We start from the raw sequence: 21686 nt of genomic DNA, 5'->3' as shown, positions 1-21686 counted from the left end.
CATTTTTTCATTTTGTTGGGGTTTCTCTTTAATGAGTTTCTATATAAAACTCTCTTCATTGAATTTGCAATGTACTCGAAATTAGCTTTAATATGAATACCATATTGCATATATGGGAAAGGATCGCAATTTTAAAAGACCCGTGACCTCTCCGGGTACATGGTTATGAAGATTTTTATATGTATTCTAAATATACAGTTTATTACCTATTATTTGGATACCATATATATTGCTTTTAGGAAGATTATCCCCGATGTTCCGATATTCGTAATCGCAAGAATTTATTTTTCTTGTAACGGAAAAAATAGAGATACTCTTGGACTACACTGTTTAGAATCGAAAAGTCTAGACGCTGGTCAAAAATTGGACCTATCGGACAACTTGTAATAAAGTAGATTTAAGCAACAAAATCGCATATACATAAGAAAAAATTGCGGGATTTCTGACTTTCTTATATCCGTTACCTACTGCAGTTGTTGTAGCCCTTTGGAGTTGGTATTTTCGAGTTTTTCGGGAAATAAGCATACTGTTGTTGGTGTTGTATCCCTTTGTAGTTTGTATAGTTGAGTAAAAGACATTTAGGTTTCAACATCCAGTTCGATGGAGCGAGCTGCCTCTACTGGATGAGTCCAGAGTGAAATAGGTGTCAGGTCTATCGGCTTTGCAGGACACGCGAAGAGATGCCTCATGATGTGAGTCGACTGTCCACAATTCGGGCAGATTCAAAAGGTACAGGTAATTACTTAAGTACCTGAAGATACCCGATCTTAGCTGTGATAGCGACCCTCACTGCAGTCGGTCCTACACACCGAGTTCGACACAAGGAACTCAACCTCGTCCAAAGACTGCAACCCCCATGGGAATACAAGTATGTATGACTGTAGGTGTTATTGATGTAGCCCTTTGGAGTTGGTATTTTCGAGTTTTTCGGGAAATAGGCATACTTTAAATGGGGTTTTGCAGTCCTTGGACAGGATTGTAAACCCTGTGTACGCACCGGGCCGTAGACCCGACTGCAACAAGGGCGGTGAATATAGTTGTTATAGTAGCTGGTGTGATGATCCTTAAGTTCTTGTTGTTGTAGAAGCTTATGTGATAATGCTTAAGTTCATGTTAACTTCGCTCCGTCTCCATCACAGCCGATTATCATGGCAGCCATTACCTTTCATTTAGTTTTCATAGATCAGGCCTTTGCTAGATTTATTCCTCAAAGGTTGGCCTCATAAACTGTCTATTCAACAATCATTTAGTTTCGCTGCCAAAATAATATTCTGGCTACGTCTCTGATGCCTTGTGATCCATTTCATCATACCAAAGGAATATTTTTCAATCCTTTGCGTCGTATGAAACACACACACACATTCATTGAGGCAGTTCAATGGTAGGTAGCAACAAACATGTAAACATGTTAATGTACATACAGTCCACATTTCCTTCTGCCCACATTGTAATTGATAATGTTTGTAGCACGTTATTTATTCGGTATTGCTTGATGTTACCATAAGTCTGCTTGTTTGGATATGTGTGCACACTCGATTTGGTATGATTTTATGTTGAGGGTTCAGTTCAGTTCGTTGCTGCTTGTTGTTTAGTATTTGGTTTGATCGGTAGTTGTTTGGTTGATCGGTCTGGTTTCTTACTGTGCGCCATTGCTTTTGCGTCCAGTTGTCAGTGAATTCTTGTTCGCCAAAATACGAATAAACAAAATCTTATTTAAAAATAATTAATTGAACTACTGAAAAAATTGAATAGGTTTGTTGTCTCCATGTATTCCAATTGGGAGAATTTATTAAACTAATTCTGCTATATTATAGAAATTTCGAGTTATTTTATCGCTGTAATACAAGAAAAACCAAACACACGTTTATTTCAATCACAACACATGGCCGCCGAGTCTTCCCTTGAACTCACCAACCCCACCTGTAGAGTGGGTGAAGAAAACGACGACGACGGCAAAGAGTTAACAGGTTTGACACATGAATGTGGAGTTTTTGGTGCCATTGCCTGCGGGGACTGGCCTACACAAATTGATATTGCTCACGTGATATGTCTTGGTTTAGTTGCCCTGCAACACCGTGGTCAAGAGTCCGCAGGCATAGTGACTAGTGAGGGAAAATGCTCCAAACAATTCAATATGCACAAAGGAATGGGTATGATCAGCCAATTGTTCAACGATGATTCTATGAAGAAACTGAAAGGTAATCTAGGCATTGGCCATACTCGCTACTCAACCAGCGGGGCTTCGGAAGTAGTAAACTGTCAGCCATTTGTGGTCCATACAGCCCATGGTGCCATGGCATTAGCTCACAATGGTGAATTAGTCAATAGTGAATCTCTTCGTCGTGAAGTTTTAGCCCGAGGAGTTGGTCTCTCGACCCACAGCGATAGTGAATTGATAACTCAAAGTCTATGTCGTTGCCCCGAAGGAGTGTCCGAAAAGGATGGTCCCGATTGGCCAGCTCGTATACGTCATTTTATGCAATTGGCCCATTTATCATATTCGCTAGTTATTATGGTAAAAGATAGAATCTTTGCTGTAAGGGATGTGTACGGCAACCGCCCTCTTTGTTTGGGAAAAATAGTTCCTGTTAATGTGGGCAATGTTAATGTCGAGGATGCCCAAGCCGAAGGTTGGGTAGTATCCAGTGAATCTTGTGGGTTTCTCTCCATAGGTGCCCGCTATGTGAGAGAAGTTGAGCCTGGTGAAATAATTGAAATGACTCGTAATGGTTGCCGTACTGTAGATGTGGTGGAAAGACCCGATTTTAAGAAAATGGCCTTTTGCATATTTGAATATGTATACTTTGCTCGTGGTGATTCTATTTTCGAAGGACAAATGGTATATTCCGTGCGTATGCAATGCGGTCGTCAATTGGCTCGCGAAGCTCCCATACAAGCTGACATTATAAGTTCTGTCCCAGAATCGGGTACAGCGGCTGCGCATGGCTATGCTAAAGAATGTGGCATAGAATTTGCTGAAGTTCTATGTAAAAATCGTTACGTTGGCCGTACATTCATTCAGCCATCGACTCGTCTTAGAAAGCTAGGTGTGGCCAAGAAATTTGGAGCTCTTTCCGAAAATGTAGCCGGCAAACGACTAGTACTCATTGATGATTCCATTGTTCGAGGCAATACCATTGGACCGATTATTAAACTATTACGTGATGCTGGGGCGGTAGAAGTACATGTACGCGTAGCAAGTCCTCCACTACAGCATCCATGCTATATGGGTATTAATATACCAACACACGAGGAGTTAATTGCCAACACTTTAAATGCTGAACAGTTAGCACGTCATGTGGGCGCCGATAGTTTGGCATACTTATCAGTGGAAGGTTTAAAGAAGGCGGTCAATTTAAATCGCAAAGAAATGAAGTCTGGCAAAAGTGGTCATTGTACAGCTTGTTTGACGGGTGAATACCCAGGTGGCGTACCACAAGAATTAAGCTGGTAATTGAATATAAAACAAGCTATGTTCGTCAATTAATAATGTAATGACTGGGAACACACATATGGATTGTGGTGCAAACTGTATGTATTTGGGTATGTGTTTGCATTGTTGATTCAAGATTTTGGTAAAAAACGACTTGTTGTAGATGGCATATTCTATAAATAATGATAAAAACGACATATATTTATAGTATGAGTGGATAACTTATGGTAGTGTCTTTGGTCACACATATTCCTATTGGTGATTACATGACCATGTAACAGACAAAAAACCAAAAACAAAAAAATGCTGCGATTAAAACAACCTTCACCCTTTATGTTCTAAGGCAAACACACGCACAATTGGTATACATATAAGATTCTACATTAGGGTAGATCGATTTGTATGTATAAAAAGTTTCAATTTTTTTCTTTGAATATTTTATATTTGTATATAAAGAATTTGTTATAATCTCATTGAAAGCGGCCAAAATGGTTTGGCTTACAGGAAATTTTCTTTTCTAAAGTCAATATTACCATAATATTATTAAATTCAATACACAGCAGTGATTTTTTTGTATAATCGAAAGCATTAAATTGACAAGTATTCGGTCTCTAAAATGAATTCTAAACAGAAATTTTGTGGAAAAAAATAGTTTTTACTTTGAAACATGATAAGTACACAACGTTAGTAGAATCTTAAACCCATCTCAACGTTTTTTGATGTTGGACCAAAAAAATTGGGGTATTATTTTTTTTTTTTTTGGGAAAATTAAATTCTAAATATATATACCTTTTGGTTTTGGAACTTTTTCCAAATTTTTTTGTAAATTTTTTTATAAATGAACCTAACCAATAATTTAAAATGTTTATAATTTTTTTAATTGAATTATTAAGTAGCCATGAAAAAGTGACAATTTTCTCTCGATAATGCAAACTTAATACCGACCTTTATTCAAAAAAATGGAATAGTCAGTATTTCGAATATTTAAAGTGGCAAACTAAATTTTGGAAGTAGATTTTGTTTAATATCAAAAGGCTACAAGTTAATTTCGTGTGAAAAAAATCGAAGAGTTGATTTGGAGCAATTTTCGAAAACACATGTTAGTGGTGTTGAAGTTTACGACTCCAGTTTTTTCTTTTTGACAAGAATGCGATTAGCCAAAAAGTTTATTTTTCAATTTACAATAAGCTTTTGTAACATTTTTCTTTTTGTCGGTTGTAGAAAACAGTGGCTAACTTTACATACGTCCACCCTAATTCTCTAATTTGTAGTACCAACACTTTTTGTCGAACATACGAGAGTATTTTGTTTTTCTTTTGTAACCAATTCGATTTCAAGTATTTTTAATTTTTGTTTCTAAAAATTGTGGTTGTATCTAGTATTATTACTGGACTGCGCAAGAAACCCCAGAAAAAAAAAACGAAAATTAAATTTATATTACTTTAAAGATTCAAAAGGCAATTTATTATTGACAAAAATTATTACTGAAAATTTGGGAACACATCTATTTAAATTTAGATATAACTCTCATATATTGGCAATGCTCAATGTTCATCCTTGAAAGAACAACAACTTGATTGATTCAGTATGTAATTTTAGTGTCAAGAAGGGTAGGAAAAATTTGCATTTTCCTTCGTTCAACAATATTAACCAAAATTAACCAGGTTCGACGAAAAAGAATCACATTTTCCACCACGAAATTATTTAATTAATTTTTAATGGCAGTATATTCAATCACGAAACTGCCAATAGTAATGATTTAATTAATTCACTTAAAAATTTAATTGATTCAATTATTTTTTTTTAAATAAACAAATTAATTAAATGTAATCATTTATTCGAATATTTTTTTCTCTAATTCCATAATAATTGAAAAGAAGTCTGTTAAAAAGCAAAAAAGAGCCTGTTAATAACGGATACCAATGTCTGCTAATATACGCTCAAAGAAATTTGTTAGTAGAGCAGAAAAATCTTCCAAAGCAGCAAAATCTCATATTGAAACAAAATTATAAAATGCCTACAAATAAAATGAAGTTCAAGATCTTCAGATTCTGTTTACCTTACTTTTTCAGCAACTTTCTTTTCTTGGAAAAATACTACCACCAATTAAGTTCCACAAAAAAAAATATTGTATGCCATCTGCTACAACCTTTTTTATAATTAGTTTAAATTTAAAGAATGCATTTATGATTAAAATAACAATAACAAATACCTCAATACTGAAAAACAAAGAGAAAATAATTGCATATAAAAACGGATTTTTTAGTGTTTAAGGCTTAAAAATATTGGTTTATATGAGTTATACAAATAATCTACAATGATTTTTTTTAGTTATTTCTCAAACTATATAACAGATAATAGTAGTTCATATATTATCCCTCTAATGTCTCAATTTTTTTGCCAGCTGATTAAATATTCAATGTTAATAACACAAAAGCAAACACAAGAAAAAATTATACGTTAAAATTTAGTATATGCTGCAAAGCCTCTTGAAGAGTTTCAACCTTTTATTTTACCCATTTTTGTTGCCTTAACGTGTGTTTTACTAAAAGCTTCCTTATTTAATGAAGCCCGCCTAAAGGCGGGATTGGGCATTAGAGGGTTATATGATGTGTACTTAATTTCTTTAGAAACTAGATTTTCATAAATTCTCATGCTCTGAACAAATTACAATAAATTAAAAAAAAACCAACAATTATATATACACATATACATATATAATTTCTGCCAAATTCCAAAACTGAACTCGAATATCTTTTCTTTAAACAAGAAAAAAATCTTACAAATGGAGATGTTAAAATTTAATTATTAGTTTATACTAAACTATTTGTATTTATACTTTGTATTATTTTTTTTTTACTTTTATTTTCTAATTCATGTTCCCATATATCAAATACACACCATATTGCATAAAAAAACTTTTTATTAAATAAAAAGTTAGAATTAATTTCGATTAAATTAAAATAATTTTCATATATTTATATTATATTAAATCATGGTTAACATTTTTTTATTTATTAATTGTTAATAAAAAATGTTTTGATCGATTACAATCGTATGGCCTTATCAAACAAAACGAAAAAAACAAACATTGTTCTGCTCTATTTTTTTTTTTTTTGAATTGACTTATATTTACAACTGTATGTATGTACTTTAGTAATAGGCATAAAATATACATACTTATTTTCTATTAATAATAAAGATCGGACTTAATAAATCACTATATGTATTGAAAATGTTTGCATTTTTTAATTAAATTTACAGAATCAAAACTTTCTTGTAAGTTTTCCTTAACAATCGACATAAGTACCTTTGTAGTACACCCAAAGACACAACAGAAAAACTGCTAAAACAGCAAAAAGTCTGCAGGAAAAGGACGGATATAAGCATAAGAAGTACCCTAAGGACTATCGTAACGCATTTAAGAATGTCTTGTAAATGCTTTAAAATTTAAATCTTTCTGAAATTAAGGCATAATAACAAACAAAATGTTTGCTGATGGCATTTAGGAGGTTTAGGGAGCCATCGTGGTGCAATGGTACCAAATGTCATGGGTTCAATCCCTGCTTCGACCGACCTTATTCCTAGACGTTGGTATTTATTGAAATCCCGACTTTTGACTATGCGACTTTTTGCCTTTGTTATTCAATGAATAATCCTCGATTTTATACATTTTTTTATTTATTTATTTTTTATTATATACTAAAACTACAAAAAAAATTACTTAGAGCATATTTTCATAATCTTTTATTTCCAATTCCTTTTCAACCATTTGACTGGCTAAATTATCCACAGTATCTTGCATACGTTGTCTCAGTGTTGGATTTTGAATTGATGATATTTCCTTAGCCTTTTGAGAATGTTGAGCTTTAATGTCATCCAATTGGCGTCGTAACTCGGAAATTTTCGATTGAATTTGATCAACACGCATTTGAGGTGCCGCATCATTGGAAGAATCATCTTCAGATAAAGTACGCTTACGGTCATCAAAGTAACCACCAGCTAAATTTGAATTTGAACCTCCAAACTTAGAATTATCGTCGTCACCCTGTTTGGGGCTACCAAACATTGATTTGCTATACTCATTCAAATCATCCTTAGAGGTATTCAATCCACTTGTCTTGGCACTCATATTGGTATTGTTGCCACCGCCCACCGAGAAATAAGACATACGTGAATCATCGGCTGACAGACGAGAAGTCTCATCCAAATCTTGCATGCGATTATTGTCGTGACGCCTATCTTCTTCTTCATCGGATGAGGAGACTTCTTCGCCAAAGATATCGTGTTCTCCTACACCTAGATGACCAGAAGGTGCCGATGCTGAAGGTCCATCATCATCGTCTCCATCCGATTCCACATTAATATCCTTTTGTGATGATGAATCATTATTGCCCTTGTCACCCTCATGCATGGTTTCATCCATAAATTCTTCTTCGCCTTCCATGCTGTCTTTTAATTGAGAATCAGTGGACTTGGAAAGATCTTCGTTAATAATTTCGAACTCGACTTTAACTGCGTCGTTATCAATACGCAAGAGACGTTTTACTTCCTTCTCAATCTCTGGAGCTTCAACATTCTTTTTCTTTAAAGTCTTGCGGAAGCGGCGTTTGCGTACATTTTTGCATGGAGGTGTGATGCCATGGGCCCATAGAAACTTTTTGTCAACTTTATTTGGATCCTTCTTTTTACCTTTGTTAGGCGACTCTTCTTTATCCAAATCATGTGGCTCCTCTTTACAAATTACCTGTAAAGTGAAAACATTTGAAAAGAAAATTCCAGATCACAAAAGCTTCAACCATCTTACCATTTGACATATATCCGCAGATTTATAAAAACTTTTGTTGTCTATTGTCTTCAGGCATTCAATAATTGTAGGGAGATCGACCACTTTTGCATGGAGCAACCAATGGTCAAATCTAACTTCTCCATAGCGTAAATCATTATCCAATTGAATAGTCATACGATCCTTAAGATTCGAATTGGGAGACTGTAGAAGTTCCCGCAGAAGTTGGGCCGGTTCTTCGGGCAAGCGTAGAATGTATTGATTTTCCAATTCAACACCATCATCTCTGGGCTTTTGCTCTTGTTTGGCTTTGTCAACTTTCTTTTCTATCATTGTATTTCTTATATTATTTTCTGTTTATAAGATTTTTTATTTATAAGTGGGTAAAATAAGGTTGGAGCGCTTTTAAATTAAACTTGACATAACTCGACAATTGACAACAGTAGAGTTGCCAAGAGTTTTGAGAGGGCTAAAGTTTCTGAAAATAGAACAACTAAAAGTTTCTTCGCAAACCCCTATATAAATTGGATGGAATTTTGCCAAATTTGCATAAAATAGTTAATATTTTTAAACGAGGGAATTTTATTTTGATTCCTTTGCTATAGAATTTTTTTAAAATCTCCCTTTTTCGAGATTTGAAGCCGAAAATTAGTTGTCAAATATATAATGTCCGAAACGTAGTACCGTAGCATTTTTGTTCTTCCCGTACGTCTCTATTTAATGTGGCCCTCATGTGTTGTCCCTTAGATCTGGCAACATAGTTTTCATCTGACAGCCGCACTTTTTTCATCTCATCCCCGTTTTTTCACGTTGGAAATGGACAGAATTAGAAATTGTTAATTAAAATAAGTTAAATAAATTAAAATTAATTAGAAACACTAATTGACCAAAACTTTTGCTAAAAACTCTTATCTTTGTTCTAAAATGGGTTCATTTAAAAGCAGCTTGGGTGGGCTGCTAACAGTTTTTATGCTGGTGGCTATAGGGACCGTGAGTTGTCTATATGAAGATCAAATAAAAAAATTCGATTGGTAAGTGTAAAGTGATGAGCAAAGGTTCCATTTATTCATTCACAAACACGTAAGATCTAAATTTCAAGTAAAATTTTTATGATTTTCTCTGTTGTTTTTTTAGGAGGACTATACAAATTGGTGGCTTGAATCAAGCCTTTTTAGAACTAAATGGTTTCCAACCGCGTTTATTGGTGAGCACCAGGGAAAATGTTATTGCATCTCTGTGTCCCAAAAGTGGCGAAGTACTTTGGCGTCAAATTTTCGAAACTGGCCATAGGGGTAGCATAAAATTAATGCAATTGTCATCAGCAGCTTCAGGAGCTGATTCAACAGCAGCAGCTAGGGCAGGATCGGCACATGGTTTTGACCTGCTGACTGTGCAGGGGCATGCACCAGCATTGATAAGAGGTTGGAATGCAAATACTGGCAATTTGGAGTGGGAATGGTCTTTAATGCCTTTGCAGACCGACAAGGCTGCATCCTCAATATGGTTTTATCGCAATGCTATGATTTATCATGTTCTACCTGTATGGAAATCCCATTTGGAAGTTACTCCATATTTTGCCACCACAGGTCAAGCTACAGGAAATACAGCTATGATAACATCTCCATGGATTTCAGAGGAGAAATGTATTTTGTCGGGCACATACTTCACATGTGTTGAAGGCAATCAATTGATTAGTTTGGATTTGACAGCAAATCAACCACAAATCATAAGCAAAGCTTTGGGAGAAACACCTGTAAATCCTATCGAACCAATGGAGGTAAGTGCTAGAAAAAAATACCAGGAGAAAAATTCTTTTGGGGGGAATTTGCTTATGCAAATTATTAATATTTCTAATATGTTTCTTTTCAGGGCATCAATGGTGTGGTTATAGTCAATGGCAAATTAGTAGCTATTAAAGAAGACATTCCAATATGTGAATCATTGCGTGGAAATAGTTTCACACTGGGTCGATTCAATAATCAAAATGTTATTGTTACAGCCAATATAAAAGACAAAGTAAGAGAAGAAATATTAGCAAAATATATTCAAAATAATAATAAACTATTCGTTACATTTTATACCCACATAGCATTTAAATATTGATGGTTATACCACGGACACTTGCCAACAAGTATCAGAACTTACTAATATTTTGCCGTATCCGGACCACTATGGCTCGCCTGTAATTAAATCATTCGACTGCAAAATGAATCGCAATAACGATGGTAAAGGCTGTTTATTTGTAATCGATACTAAAGATGATAGCATATTGGCTGTACAACAATCCAAATTCCGTTGGACCCGATCTGAGGCTTTGGCAAATGTTATTGCTACTGAATTTATAGATTTACCTTTGGCAGATAGTGAAGGTGAATTGGAAAATGAAATGAAAGGCAAAACGGGTAAGTAATGAAGAAAATTCATATAGTAATAGAGGTGTAAAGGAATTCTTAAAATGCCTATAAAATACTATGCAATTATAGATTCTAAGGGTTCAATTGACTAATTATCTATCTACTTTTCGATTTTCTTAAAATATCTACTCAAAATTTAAATTACTAAAAAATTAAAGGTGATGATCCCAGCTTAGACTGTAAGTACATTTTTTGAATTGGCTACGCATCTTTAAAGATATAAAAAGTTTACAATTTTTTTTTTTATTTTTTATGTAGTTTTGCAGTTTTTTTTTTTTTCTTTATTTTTTAATTTTTGCTATACATTGCTTAGCTCTAAAGCTGTTAGTCACTTTTCAATTACACTAACTTATCAAAAATTTTTCCAGTTTGAGGCCTGTATTGAGTTCGGATTATCGCTAAAATAGTCAATTTTCACAGTTATTTTTTTTTTTTAATAATTCTTTTTAAAGGGAATAAACTTTATCGATTCTTACTTCGGCTCATTCCCCATCAAGTTATAATAAAAATGTCCAAAAATGTTTTGATTTTAGTCTGATTTTACAGATTGATTTTCGATGTTAGCGGCTAAACTCAAACTTAATAGCTTCATTTATGCCGTTTTTTAAGGGTGTAGTTTCAAAACATGCTTAATTTTTTTTTGGTTATTTGAATGAGCCGCTCAAAGGAAATGATGTAAATCAGGAAATTAAATCAAATATTGTTATATTTTATTGAAACATTTTTAATAAAAATAATTTTAATAAACATAACGATCCTAATAATAGGGGAATATTAAAATGGACAGTCACAACGTAATAGCCATTATCACAGTTTCCCGAATGGAAAATATCTGTCTTATTTTTTGTTCGCTTAAAACTGATATATCTCAGAATATTTTAGGTTTTTTTTTACAGAATCAATTGTTTGTACAGACTTAAATAATTTTAGCTAAAACATTTTTCCGAACTCTCACTTCAAATCAGTCTTGTAAATCCTCAAGAAGTCAAATCACGAGAACAGTTTCTATAAAAGCTATGTCAAAAAAACATGAGCCGTTAATTCAGCACCATATCTCAATTTGGCTCAATACAACTGATACTCGGACAGAATTTCACCTTTCATCACATCCCAGCAAAAAAAGCGTCGCAAAAAAAGTAGTGAAAATGTTCTTTTTGGATCCGGAAGTGGTGCAAAATTGGCGCAGAAGCGATAAATTTAACATGGTCTTGTCATAGGACGCATGTCCACCATTTCAACAGCCATTGCACGAATTATAAAATTGTGTCATATTTTGCCAAATAAATCATTTTTAAATTCTTTTATGATTTTTAATGCATTCTAACGTTTGTCTAAAACGTTTGACCTCAAATATTTTCAAAAATTTGCAATTTTTTTCGACAAAATTTAAATAATTTGTACCATTTTATTAATTCTTACTCTCTCTTTAATCTATTTGAAACAAACGAATTTAAAATATCTTATTAAAGATATGAAAAAAGCGAGTTTTAAAAAATTGAATCAAAAGAACTTCCTGTGTAGTTAAAATAAAGAACATCGTCGGGAGGGTATTTTTGGAAGAGCTTTTAAAGTAGCGCCTTTAGAAGAACTTCCATTTTTTTGCTGGGATATTAGACAAAAGGAATGGCAAACTTATTTTATTTCGTTAAATAAAATAAATGATCAAAACCTCGTCTTTAATTAAATCTTAAAAGCTATTTTCAGATTTTTTATTATAAATTTTTGACATCCAAGTTGTCAAGCTACATGGCTAAAAAAACGATTTGCTTACAGCAACACAAAAAATTTTTGAGAAAAAAATTTAAAAATTATAACGGACAAGTCTTTGAAGTTTTTTTCTGCACATGTCTTCAGTTTTTTTTATTATTATCTTTATTTGTAATTTAAAGCCTTAATAGTAAATTTTTTACCTATGGTAGATACTCTCCTAATATGACGGAAGACGTATATATTTTATTTTTTTCAGTATATATTTTGTTTATTTTGGTACTTTTTATTTTCCGATTCGTTTATGTTGTCGTTTAATTTGATTTATCTAAAACATCTTGTAGTTATATATATTCATTTTTATTTTCAATTAATTATCGTTTTAATGTACATATAAAAAGTGTATGGAAATATTTAAATTCCTTTCATTAAGTAAATTCTAAACATAACAAGTATATATGGCCGTAAGTTCGGCAGGCCGAATCTTATGTACCCTCCACCATGGATTGCCTAGAAACTTCTACGAAAGACTATAATACTTGTTAGAGACCATATACTAAAACCACGTACAAAATTTCAACCGGATCGGATGAAATTTTCTCCTCCAAGGCCTCCGGAGGTCAAATCTGGTGATCGTTTTATATGGGTGCTATATATAGAATTATGGCTCGATATGGCTACATTTTTGCATGTTTGTTAGAGACCATATACTAACACCACGTAACAATTTTCAACCGGATTGGATGAATTTTGCTCCACCAAAGAGGTTTCGAAAGTCAAATCTGGTTATCGGTTTATATGGGGGCTATATATAGAATTATGGCTCGATATGGATACATATTTGCATGGTTGTTAGAGACCATATACTAACACCACGTACCCAATTTCAACCGTATCGGATGTAATTTCCTCCTCCAAGAGGATCCGCAAGCAAAATATAAGGATGGGTTTATATTGGGGCTTCATATATTTTTAGAGACCGATATGGATCAATTTTTGGGTTCTATACGTAAACGTGATCCGATATGGAGCCACCGTGGTGCAATGGCTAGCATGCCCCCCTTGCATACACAAGGTCGTGGGTTCGATTCCTGCTTCAACCGAACACCAAAAAGTTTTTCAGCGCTGGATTATCCCACCTCAGTAATGTTGGTGACATTTCTGGGGGTTTCAAAACTTCTCTAAGTGGTTTCACTGCAATGTGGAACGCCGTTGGGACTCGGCTATAAATATGAGGTCCCTTGTCATTGAGGTTAACATGGAATCGGGCAGCACTCAGTGATAATAGAGAAGTTCACCACTGTGGTATCACAATGGACTGAATAGTCTAAGTGAGCCTGATACATCGGGCTGCCACCTAACCTAACCTAACTATCCTAGATCGACTCAGAATATATATACTTTATGGGGTCTTAGAACAATATTTCAATATGTTACAAACGGAATGACAAAGTTAATATACCCTCCATCCTATGGTGGAGGGTATAGAAAATTACCCTCATTGTATAAAAAACCTCTATGGGTTCTTTCCCAGTTTCTGGAGGACGTGATATTGTTTTTGTCGGCAATTTATCCCTAGAAGTATAGTTAAATGGCTACAAAATTTTTTCCTAATCTCTACACACAAAATTCTGACTCAATCACGAAATTAATTGATCCAATTAATTTTTTAATTGTAATGTCTTCAATCACAAAAATGATAGTATCAATTAAAAAATTAATTGAAGGCAGTGTTGGGCAAAATTTATTCTAAATAACGAATAAAAAGATAACGAATAAATTCGATTTAGTTTTTATTTGGAATAACAAATAATTTTTTTATTCGTTTATTTGTGAAAATAAATAACTTCAATTTATTTGTTATTCGAAAGTTTCAAATAAAATTTCAAATAATACACGTATGTGAAAAAAATTTTTCTCATTGCCTCCTTCGCTTGAGAACGTTTTAGGCGTTTATAGCTCTGGTACTCTTCATACGCATCCTTACCATGTCGCCTCTTAAGGTGAGATATGAAGTTTGATGTTGAATTTTTCTCTCCTTTTATCTTAACAAAATCAGGCCACATTTCACGCACACAGCACTGATATTCTTTACTCCGTCTTCTAAAATTATGTAGAATTATCCATCAAAAATGGAAAAACCAGATTCACTTGAATCACTATTTTTGGATGTTGTACCTTCCGGTTCCATTCCTAGTTATAAAGACAATTATCGCTCCTCAAAAAAAGATTATTTTATCAGAAGAATTCAATAAATTCAATTTATTTTTTTGGATTCAAAAAAATTATTATTTGTATGACAAATAACAACTAACGAATGACGAATAATTATTTGTGACACAAATAAACAGATAACAGTTGAAATTTGATTTCAAAAAATCCCAAATGAAAAATAACGAATAAAAAATTATTTGTTATTTGAATAAAAATTTATTGAATAACGCCCAACACTGATTGAAGGTTATTTAAAAAATTAATTGATACTATTAATTTTTGTGATTGATTTTTGTTTCAATTAAAAAATTTGTTATTTCAATTAAATTTTTAATTGAATATTTTTAAAACGCAATTAAAATTTTAATTGGAAAATTTTTCGTGAAATTTTTTTCTGTGTACACCGCACGCGGGTTAGTTTTGGCACAGTGGGCCCAATTATAAAAATTCGTTTAAAAAGTATTTTCAAATTTGCGCTTTTGAAAAGGTCTTTTTCTAATGAAGACTTTTGTGATTATGAAAGCTGAGCTCAAGCCCATTCCAACGAACCTAGCCTCTATACCGCTGAGTTTTGGAATAAATAGCAAGCCAAATAATAAAAAATTCGAATTTGAAAAAGTAAATTCATATTTAAGACAATGGTTTGTGTCGCGGCAAATTTCAAATTCAAATCAAATCTTCACACACATGTAAATTATTATGAATATGGGTGTAATATTTGGAATTTCATTAAAAAAAGAAAACAATTTAAAAAGAAACTTTTCTTAACTTTTTCGACTTTTATCTCTACAACAAGACGTTCTTAATTATAATAATAGCGCATATTTTATCACAAATTGCACAACAAAATAAATTTAACATTTTTTAAAATAAATGTAAATGCTTTAATAAAAATTAACAAAAATCAATCAACAAAAAATAAATGTATCATTTATTTTTGTAGTTTGTTAAATTTTTTTGTTTTTGAAAATAAAAAAATATTTTTTTCTGTGTTGAATGGCTTTTTTAATATTACCATACGCTTTTAAAGACATTAGACATAGAAATATTTAATTTTTCATTCTTGATATGTGATACAAATTTACTTCTTCACCCTATAGCTGATATTGCCAGTGCATTCATACATCGTATCTCTTCACAAGTTCTACACTTTAAAAGTTTACTCTTGCATGTTATTGGTTTGGGGGCGAAACCGTCGGCTACCCAAAAAGCAGGCCTAGTACGAGATGCCTTTGGTCTACACAAAATGTTAGTGGTCTTAACTAAGAGTGGTAAAGTGTTTGGCATTGACAACATCAGTGGTAATCAACACTGGCAGTTATATTTAAATAATGTTGAAGAATTTTCAAATGGTGAACAAATGCGTTTACTCATACAAAGAACAAGCAAACATTTCCCCCTACAGGCCCTGTGTATGATTGTGGCTAAGGATAAAACAAGCGGCAATGGAGTATTATATCGTTTTAATCCAATAACTGGACAACCAGCTGAGGGTGGTCTATTACAATTGAACTATCAAATTAAACAATTGTCTATGTTGCCTGAAACTGATACGGATTTCGTTAAGGGTATACTCATTATGGACAGACAAGATAATGTTCAAGTTTATCCTGAGCATGCTAAATCTAAGGTAAATTAGGTTTAGAAATCGAAAAAAGTAAATAAGCAATACAAATTTTCCAATCTTTTAGGCGAATGGTTTATATATATACACCGCCGACAAATCGAAGGGATCATTGAATGGATTCTTTGTAAAATATGAAAAGAATGTAAGCAAAGCTATTTCCTATTATCAAACTACCATCCAAATAATCTCGCCTGTTTTTTTTAGCAATTGACCACCTTACCTTTATGGAATGTCGATTTAAGTGGCCACAATGGTGATCATGAAATTATTGCTGTTGCCTCAAAGAATCCCATTGAAAGAGTACACTCACAAGGCCGTGTAATGCCCGATCGTTCGGTCTTGTACAAATACATTAATCCCAATTTAGTAGCTGTTTTCACACAAGCATCGGATAGTATACATAAATGTATGTTGTCTATCTCTTCCTCGTTCATAGTTTTTTGGCTTATCTATATAGCATTTCTATTTTATTTTTTTAGATTTACTTAATGTCTATCTAATTGATGTGGTTTCCGGTTCTGTGGTATTCTCTATGATGCATCGTAAAGTACGTCCCCCATTACATGTTGTGCATTCGGAAAATTGGTTGGCTTATGCTCATTATAATGACAAAGTGCGGCGCACTGAAATAAGTAAGTAAATAAAAATTTACGATTGACTATCTAAAGGGGTTTATACGCATGTGCTCTTGCTAACAAAATACAAATGAATTTTGTATATAAGTGAATATTGGATGTCATAACTGGAAATTTCGCAAATGTGGATAAAAATTTAGCTGACAGTGGGTGTCCACCTCTGCACACAACAATTTTTTTCTGATTCAATCACGAAATTAATTGATCCAATTAATTTTTTAATTTAAATGTTTTCAATCACAGAAATGATAGTATCAATTAAAAAATTAATTGAAAGTCAATTAAAAATTAATTGATTCAATTAGAAAATTTTGTATATTGAATTCTGAACTGACTGCATCACCGATTTGGATGCTGATATAGGTCGGATCTGTGACTGGTGTGTTGTGAATAAGATAAGTATTAATGTCGACAAAACTAAATGTGCTGTTTTCCATGGATCTCGTGGATCTGCTTCCACCCCATCCATAATTGTTCAGAATACTGAAGTGTCTTGCTTGGAATGTGTATCTTGTTTAGGGTATGAAATTGATTGCGATCTCAATTTTACTACTCATATATCTCACGTATGTCCCAAGGTGAATATGACTCTTAGACGTCTTTATAGTCTTAATGTTAAAGGGTGATACGGTCAAAATTTGGTCAATATAAACTTGACGTATTTCTTTCAATTTTGCATTTAAAAAACCTGAACACCCCTCATTTTGAAGGTGTGTGTGTGTAGAATGTTGCTCCTATTTTGATTTTGGAATTCACTCTTCAGTTGTCAAAATGCCGTCCAAGCCAGAAGAGCAGCGTATCAAAATTTTGGTCGCGCATCGCGAAAATCCGAGCTACTCGCTCGCAAAGCTGGCAAAATCGCTAAAAGTTGCCAAATCAACCGTTACAAATGTAATTAAAGTGTTTGGGGAACGTTTGTCGACAGCCAGGAAGTCTGTATCGGGGGGAAATCGAAAACCGGAAGCCGCTGAGACGACGTAGTGACTCCAAATCACGATGATAAACAAAATACGACGGCCAAAGCGCGATCCCGGAGGCTGTACACGACGATGCTGACGAAGTTTGACTGCGTGGTAATGAACGAAGAAACCTACGTCAAAGTCGACTACAAAAAGCTTCCGGGACAGGAGTTTTATACGGCAAAAGGAAGGGGAAAGGTAGCAGATATTTTCAAGCACATAAAACTGTCAAAGTTCGCAAAGAAATATCTGGTTTGGCAAGCCATCTATACCTGTGGCTTAAAAAGCAGCGCTTTCATAGCTTCCGGGACTGTCAACCAAGAAATTTACGTGAAAGAGTGTTTCATTAAACGTCTGATGCCTTTCCTGGAGAAACACGGTTGTTCCGTACTGTTTTGGCCTGATTTGGCATCTTGCCATTACGGAAAAAGGCCATGGAGTGGTACGCCGCCAACAACGTGCAGGTGGTTCCCAAGGACAAGAACCCTCCCAACACGCCAGAGCTCCGCCCAATTGAGAAAAGAAGACCAAAAAAACTGCTAGGGACGAGCAGCAGTTCAAGGCAAACTGGCTTTCTGCGGCGAAGAAGGTGGACAAGGTGGCTGTACAAAATCTGATGGCAGGTGTCAAGCGTGAGGCCCTGAATATTTTTCCTGAATTTTATACTAATTGAACTTGAAAAAGAAATTTAATTTTTTAAATAAACGATTTCACCGATTTACACGCGTTTTCCCTTGACCAAATTTTGACCGTATCACCCTTTATTTTGCCTGAAGATGTAAGATTCAGGCTTGCGCATACATTGCTTATGCCAAACATATTGTATGAGGTTTATACGGGCACGAACTTGGCCAATATACGGAAACTTAATACTTGTTATCATAGCATTTTGAGATTTGTATTTGGGAGACGCGCTCGTGATAACTATGAACATTTTCTTCACAGTTTTTAGGTTGTTCGTTTGAAATCTTATGTATATAATACTTAATTTTTATTAAAAGATTGTTTGCTAGTATAGGTTTAATAGTTAGTTTTAAGTCAATTTTTCCTGAATTGTACTAAATTCTATCAACATGTTGCCTTACAGGGCGTTGGTTGATTAAATAAATGAATAAAAAAATAAATAATTGATCCAATTAAAAAATTAATTATTATCATTATTTTTGTATATTTTGTGATTGATTTTTGTTTCAATTAAAAAATTTCTTGAATCAATTAAATTTTTAATTGAATACTTTTTAAAACTCAATTAAGCCTTTAATTGGAAAAATGTTCGTAAATTTTTTTTCTGTGTGCGATTATTTAATTTCGAGTTATTCAATAGTAAATTTGCCTTTTGTCTTGCAGCAACAATTGAATTATATGAAGGAAAAACTCAAGCCAATAGCACCGTTTGGAGTTCTTTGAGAGCTCCTCCAATGCCTTTGGTTGAACGTCAAACATATATTATACCAACATTGGTGACATCAATGAGAGAAACCATTACCGAAAGAGGTATCACAAGCAAAGATGTTCTAAGTAAGTGTAGACAAATTTTATTTTACGATTTTAACAAATGTTTGTGACTTTCCCCCTCTCTCTCTCTGTCTCTCTTTAATAGTTGGTACATCTAGCGGTTCAATTGTTGAATTGCCGTGGGCTTTATTGGATCCACGACGACCGATATCATCATCATCTGGTGGTCGTGAAGAGGGTGCCATGCCCTATATACCAGAATTACCATTGCCCACAGAGAATATGATTAATTACAATCAATCCATATCAAGACTTAATTATATCTATACAGCACCTAGTGGTTTGGAAAGTACCTGTTTAGTGGTGGCTGCTGGTTTAGGTATACATATGTAGCATTTTACTCTGTTGAAATATATTTGCTAAAATTTTCTTTTCTTTTGCAGATGTCTTCGTTACACGTATATCACCATCGAAGACATATGATTTACTTAAGGAAGACTTCGATTACATTCTAATATCCATTGTTTTGGTAGTATTGACAACGGGTTCCCTTGTGGCCAAACATTTAGCATCGCGCAAATCCTTAAAACAGGCTTGGAAATAGTTTAAATATTTTAATAATGCTTAACACAACACAAAAAAAACGGAAAACCAACAAAACTTTAAAAACTAAAAATGACTTTTATAGCAGCATTAAATTAAATGAAATTTTTATAATATATGTATATCGAAGTTATATAGGAAAATTATTAAACTATTTACATACATCTATGTTTCTTTTTCACACTTTCTCTCAAGAAAATACATCTCCCTTGATAAATGGATAAAGTGAAATTGATATTGCATTTCTTTCGATTTCTTTTTCATCTTTGTTTTATGTTTTGTTGTTATTTCTTTTATTAGAAAATTAATTAATAATAGTTTTACGTACTCCATTTATAATGACATGTTTTTTCCGGTTTTCCCTTAGTTCGACGAAATTTTAATAGATTTTTGTTTAGCAGAATTTGTTATCTTTAATTTTCCACACTCCGTATATAATTTGGTGAAATGAACAAACATACAATTTTCTTAGTTTCCTTTTGTATGGATAATTTCAGCAGTCATTAATTTAATATTATAAATAATGTTTGTATAGATTTAATTTAATTATAACTATAAAAAAAAACAAAGGATATATAAAATGAAAAATGTGTATGTAATAATTGAGCAAAATATTTGGAAATTAAATGAATCACAGGGATCATAAAAACCGGCCGTTGTTGAGATAACGAGCGATGAACATATTTCTTTCGTCCCACACGAATGTTGCCACTCATGGGTAGGATAAAGGCTTGGGTATTTTTTGCAATAAATATAAATAAAAATAAATGGCCTTTGCTACAGTACAAAGATGCCGGGAGAGAATGGCAGAAATAATTAAAATTCCTGAGCTTACATTCATCACTAGTTCGGGTGTCTGCACATTTACATCGCTCTTCGAAGGGGTGGTACGAAGTTTATATCCCAGCGCCTCTAGTGGAGAATAGCGGCGAAAAGCAATTAGCATCCATGTAAACAAAATCAGTTCAAAATGATCAGTTATTTTATAGCTCCGTTCGAGAACCCGATAATTTTTGATAATTATTACAAGTTTTACTGGAAGTCGTTCGTTTACACCAAAAAGCCAGCAAAAGAGAGCCGGGGAGAGACTTCATTTGACAGTTATTAGATAGAGAAATTGCAATTTCTTCTAGAAATTTTTACCCAGTAAAAATTTGCAAACCATAGCATACGTTACCTGCCGATTGTTGATAAAAACAAAGCACCAGTACAATGTACATGTTCCTCAACTAAAACTGGAAGTTAAAAAAAAGTATTTTAATATTTTCGAAGTTGAAAAGTTGAATGTGCAAATAGTTACTGGATTCCGTTTGAGTACTTTTCAGCAATTTTAAACAAAAAGTGTAAAATACACTTTTACTCTATTATTAAGGCCGGGACTATGTTCATTCTTGCGAAAAAATTGTATAGAAACCATTATTTCGCACATAGAAAGCGGTGTTTATAGGTAACAGGGAGCGATATGGAATTAAGTTGGTGGTTGGTTGGTGGTTGCTGCTTGCTATTACAAAATTATCATTTTATTTTTCCTTGGGCAATTGATCTGCTACTCCTTTCGCTATTTTTTCGCATTTTTGTTTTTGTATGGAGTTCCAACGCGAAAACCGAACAGGCCTTTAGTTTTTACTGGAAAAGTACTCGAGCAGATCTTTATTTTTATTTTTTCATGTAGGTTAGGGGTCCCCATATTTCCAATACGAATTTTTTGTGAACCCAGACCGTAGTAGCTACACTGCTATGGAAGCTTAACTCCTCTAAAAACTCTACGGGGAATTTTACACCTCTATATCACCCTCGAGCTTCATTATATGAAAGAAACCATAAGGTATGAGGAAATTTTATTTCAGCACTGG

The 21686-nt window shown here is 33.4% G+C and overlaps 3 protein-coding genes across 4 annotated transcripts; 2 read left to right on the top strand and 1 right to left on the bottom strand.

Annotated features, from left to right (window-relative positions):
- The first annotated feature begins 1583 nt into the window (after window positions 1-1583).
- Window positions 1584-6656, top strand: Prat (Phosphoribosylamidotransferase). The gene is made up of 2 exons (XM_075290056.1): window positions 1584-1752; window positions 1815-6656. The coding sequence occupies exon 2, from the start codon at window positions 1883-1885 to the stop codon at window positions 3452-3454; it is 1572 nt and encodes a 523-aa protein (XP_075146171.1). The 5' UTR covers window positions 1584-1752; window positions 1815-1882; the 3' UTR covers window positions 3455-6656.
- Window positions 6657-7096: 440 nt separating this feature from the next.
- Taf7 (TATA-box binding protein associated factor 7) lies at window positions 7097-8651 on the bottom strand. Its single transcript, XM_075290057.1, has 2 exons — window positions 8241-8651; window positions 7097-8180 (listed from the first exon to the last, which is right to left on the bottom strand). The coding sequence occupies exons 1-2, from the start codon at window positions 8550-8552 to the stop codon at window positions 7158-7160; spliced, it is 1335 nt and encodes a 444-aa protein (XP_075146172.1). The 5' UTR covers window positions 8553-8651; the 3' UTR covers window positions 7097-7157.
- Window positions 8652-8994: 343 nt separating this feature from the next.
- Window positions 8995-20064, top strand: EMC1 (ER membrane protein complex subunit 1). 2 transcript variants are annotated; one of them, XM_075290054.1, is made up of 12 exons: window positions 8995-9250; window positions 9354-9996; window positions 10089-10235; window positions 10309-10621; window positions 10792-10812; window positions 15655-16184; window positions 16246-16323; window positions 16386-16587; window positions 16661-16813; window positions 19123-19293; window positions 19376-19609; window positions 19674-20064. In XM_075290054.1, exons 1-12 carry the CDS (start codon window positions 9144-9146, stop codon window positions 19832-19834), a joined length of 2760 nt encoding a protein of 919 aa, XP_075146169.1. In that variant the 5' UTR covers window positions 8995-9143; the 3' UTR covers window positions 19835-20064. The 2 variants fall into 2 exon arrangements, with proteins under 2 accessions (XP_075146169.1, XP_075146170.1); XM_075290055.1 differs by lacking the exon at window positions 10792-10812.
- The last annotated feature ends 1622 nt before the right edge of the window (window positions 20065-21686 follow it).

The sequence above is a fragment of the Haematobia irritans genome, chromosome 1 (genome assembly GCF_050003625.1).
Source record: "Haematobia irritans isolate KBUSLIRL chromosome 1, ASM5000362v1, whole genome shotgun sequence".
Lineage (NCBI taxonomy): Eukaryota > Metazoa > Arthropoda > Insecta > Diptera > Muscidae > Haematobia > Haematobia irritans.
This window is presented reverse-complemented; position numbering and strand designations above follow the sequence as displayed.

What these genes read in the sequence shown, in the direction of transcription:
- Prat (XM_075290056.1), top strand. Translation starts at nt 1,883, where the DNA reads ATGGCCGCCGAGTCTTCCCTTGAACTCACCAACCCCACCTGTAGAGTG.
- Taf7 (XM_075290057.1), bottom strand. Translation starts at nt 8,552, where the DNA reads ATGATAGAAAAGAAAGTTGACAAAGCCAAACAAGAGCAAAAGCCCAGA. An exon ending in CTGCGGATATATGTCAAATG is followed by an intron (nt 8,181 to 8,240) that starts GTAAGATGGTTG and finishes TTCACTTTACAG; the next exon opens with GTAATTTGTAAAGAGGAGCC.
- EMC1 (XM_075290054.1), top strand. Translation starts at nt 9,144, where the DNA reads ATGGGTTCATTTAAAAGCAGCTTGGGTGGGCTGCTAACAGTTTTTATG. An exon ending in ATCCTATCGAACCAATGGAG is followed by an intron (nt 9,997 to 10,088) that starts GTAAGTGCTAGA and finishes GTTTCTTTTCAG; the next exon opens with GGCATCAATGGTGTGGTTAT. An exon ending in CAGCCAATATAAAAGACAAA is followed by an intron (nt 10,236 to 10,308) that starts GTAAGAGAAGAA and finishes ATACCCACATAG; the next exon opens with CATTTAAATATTGATGGTTA.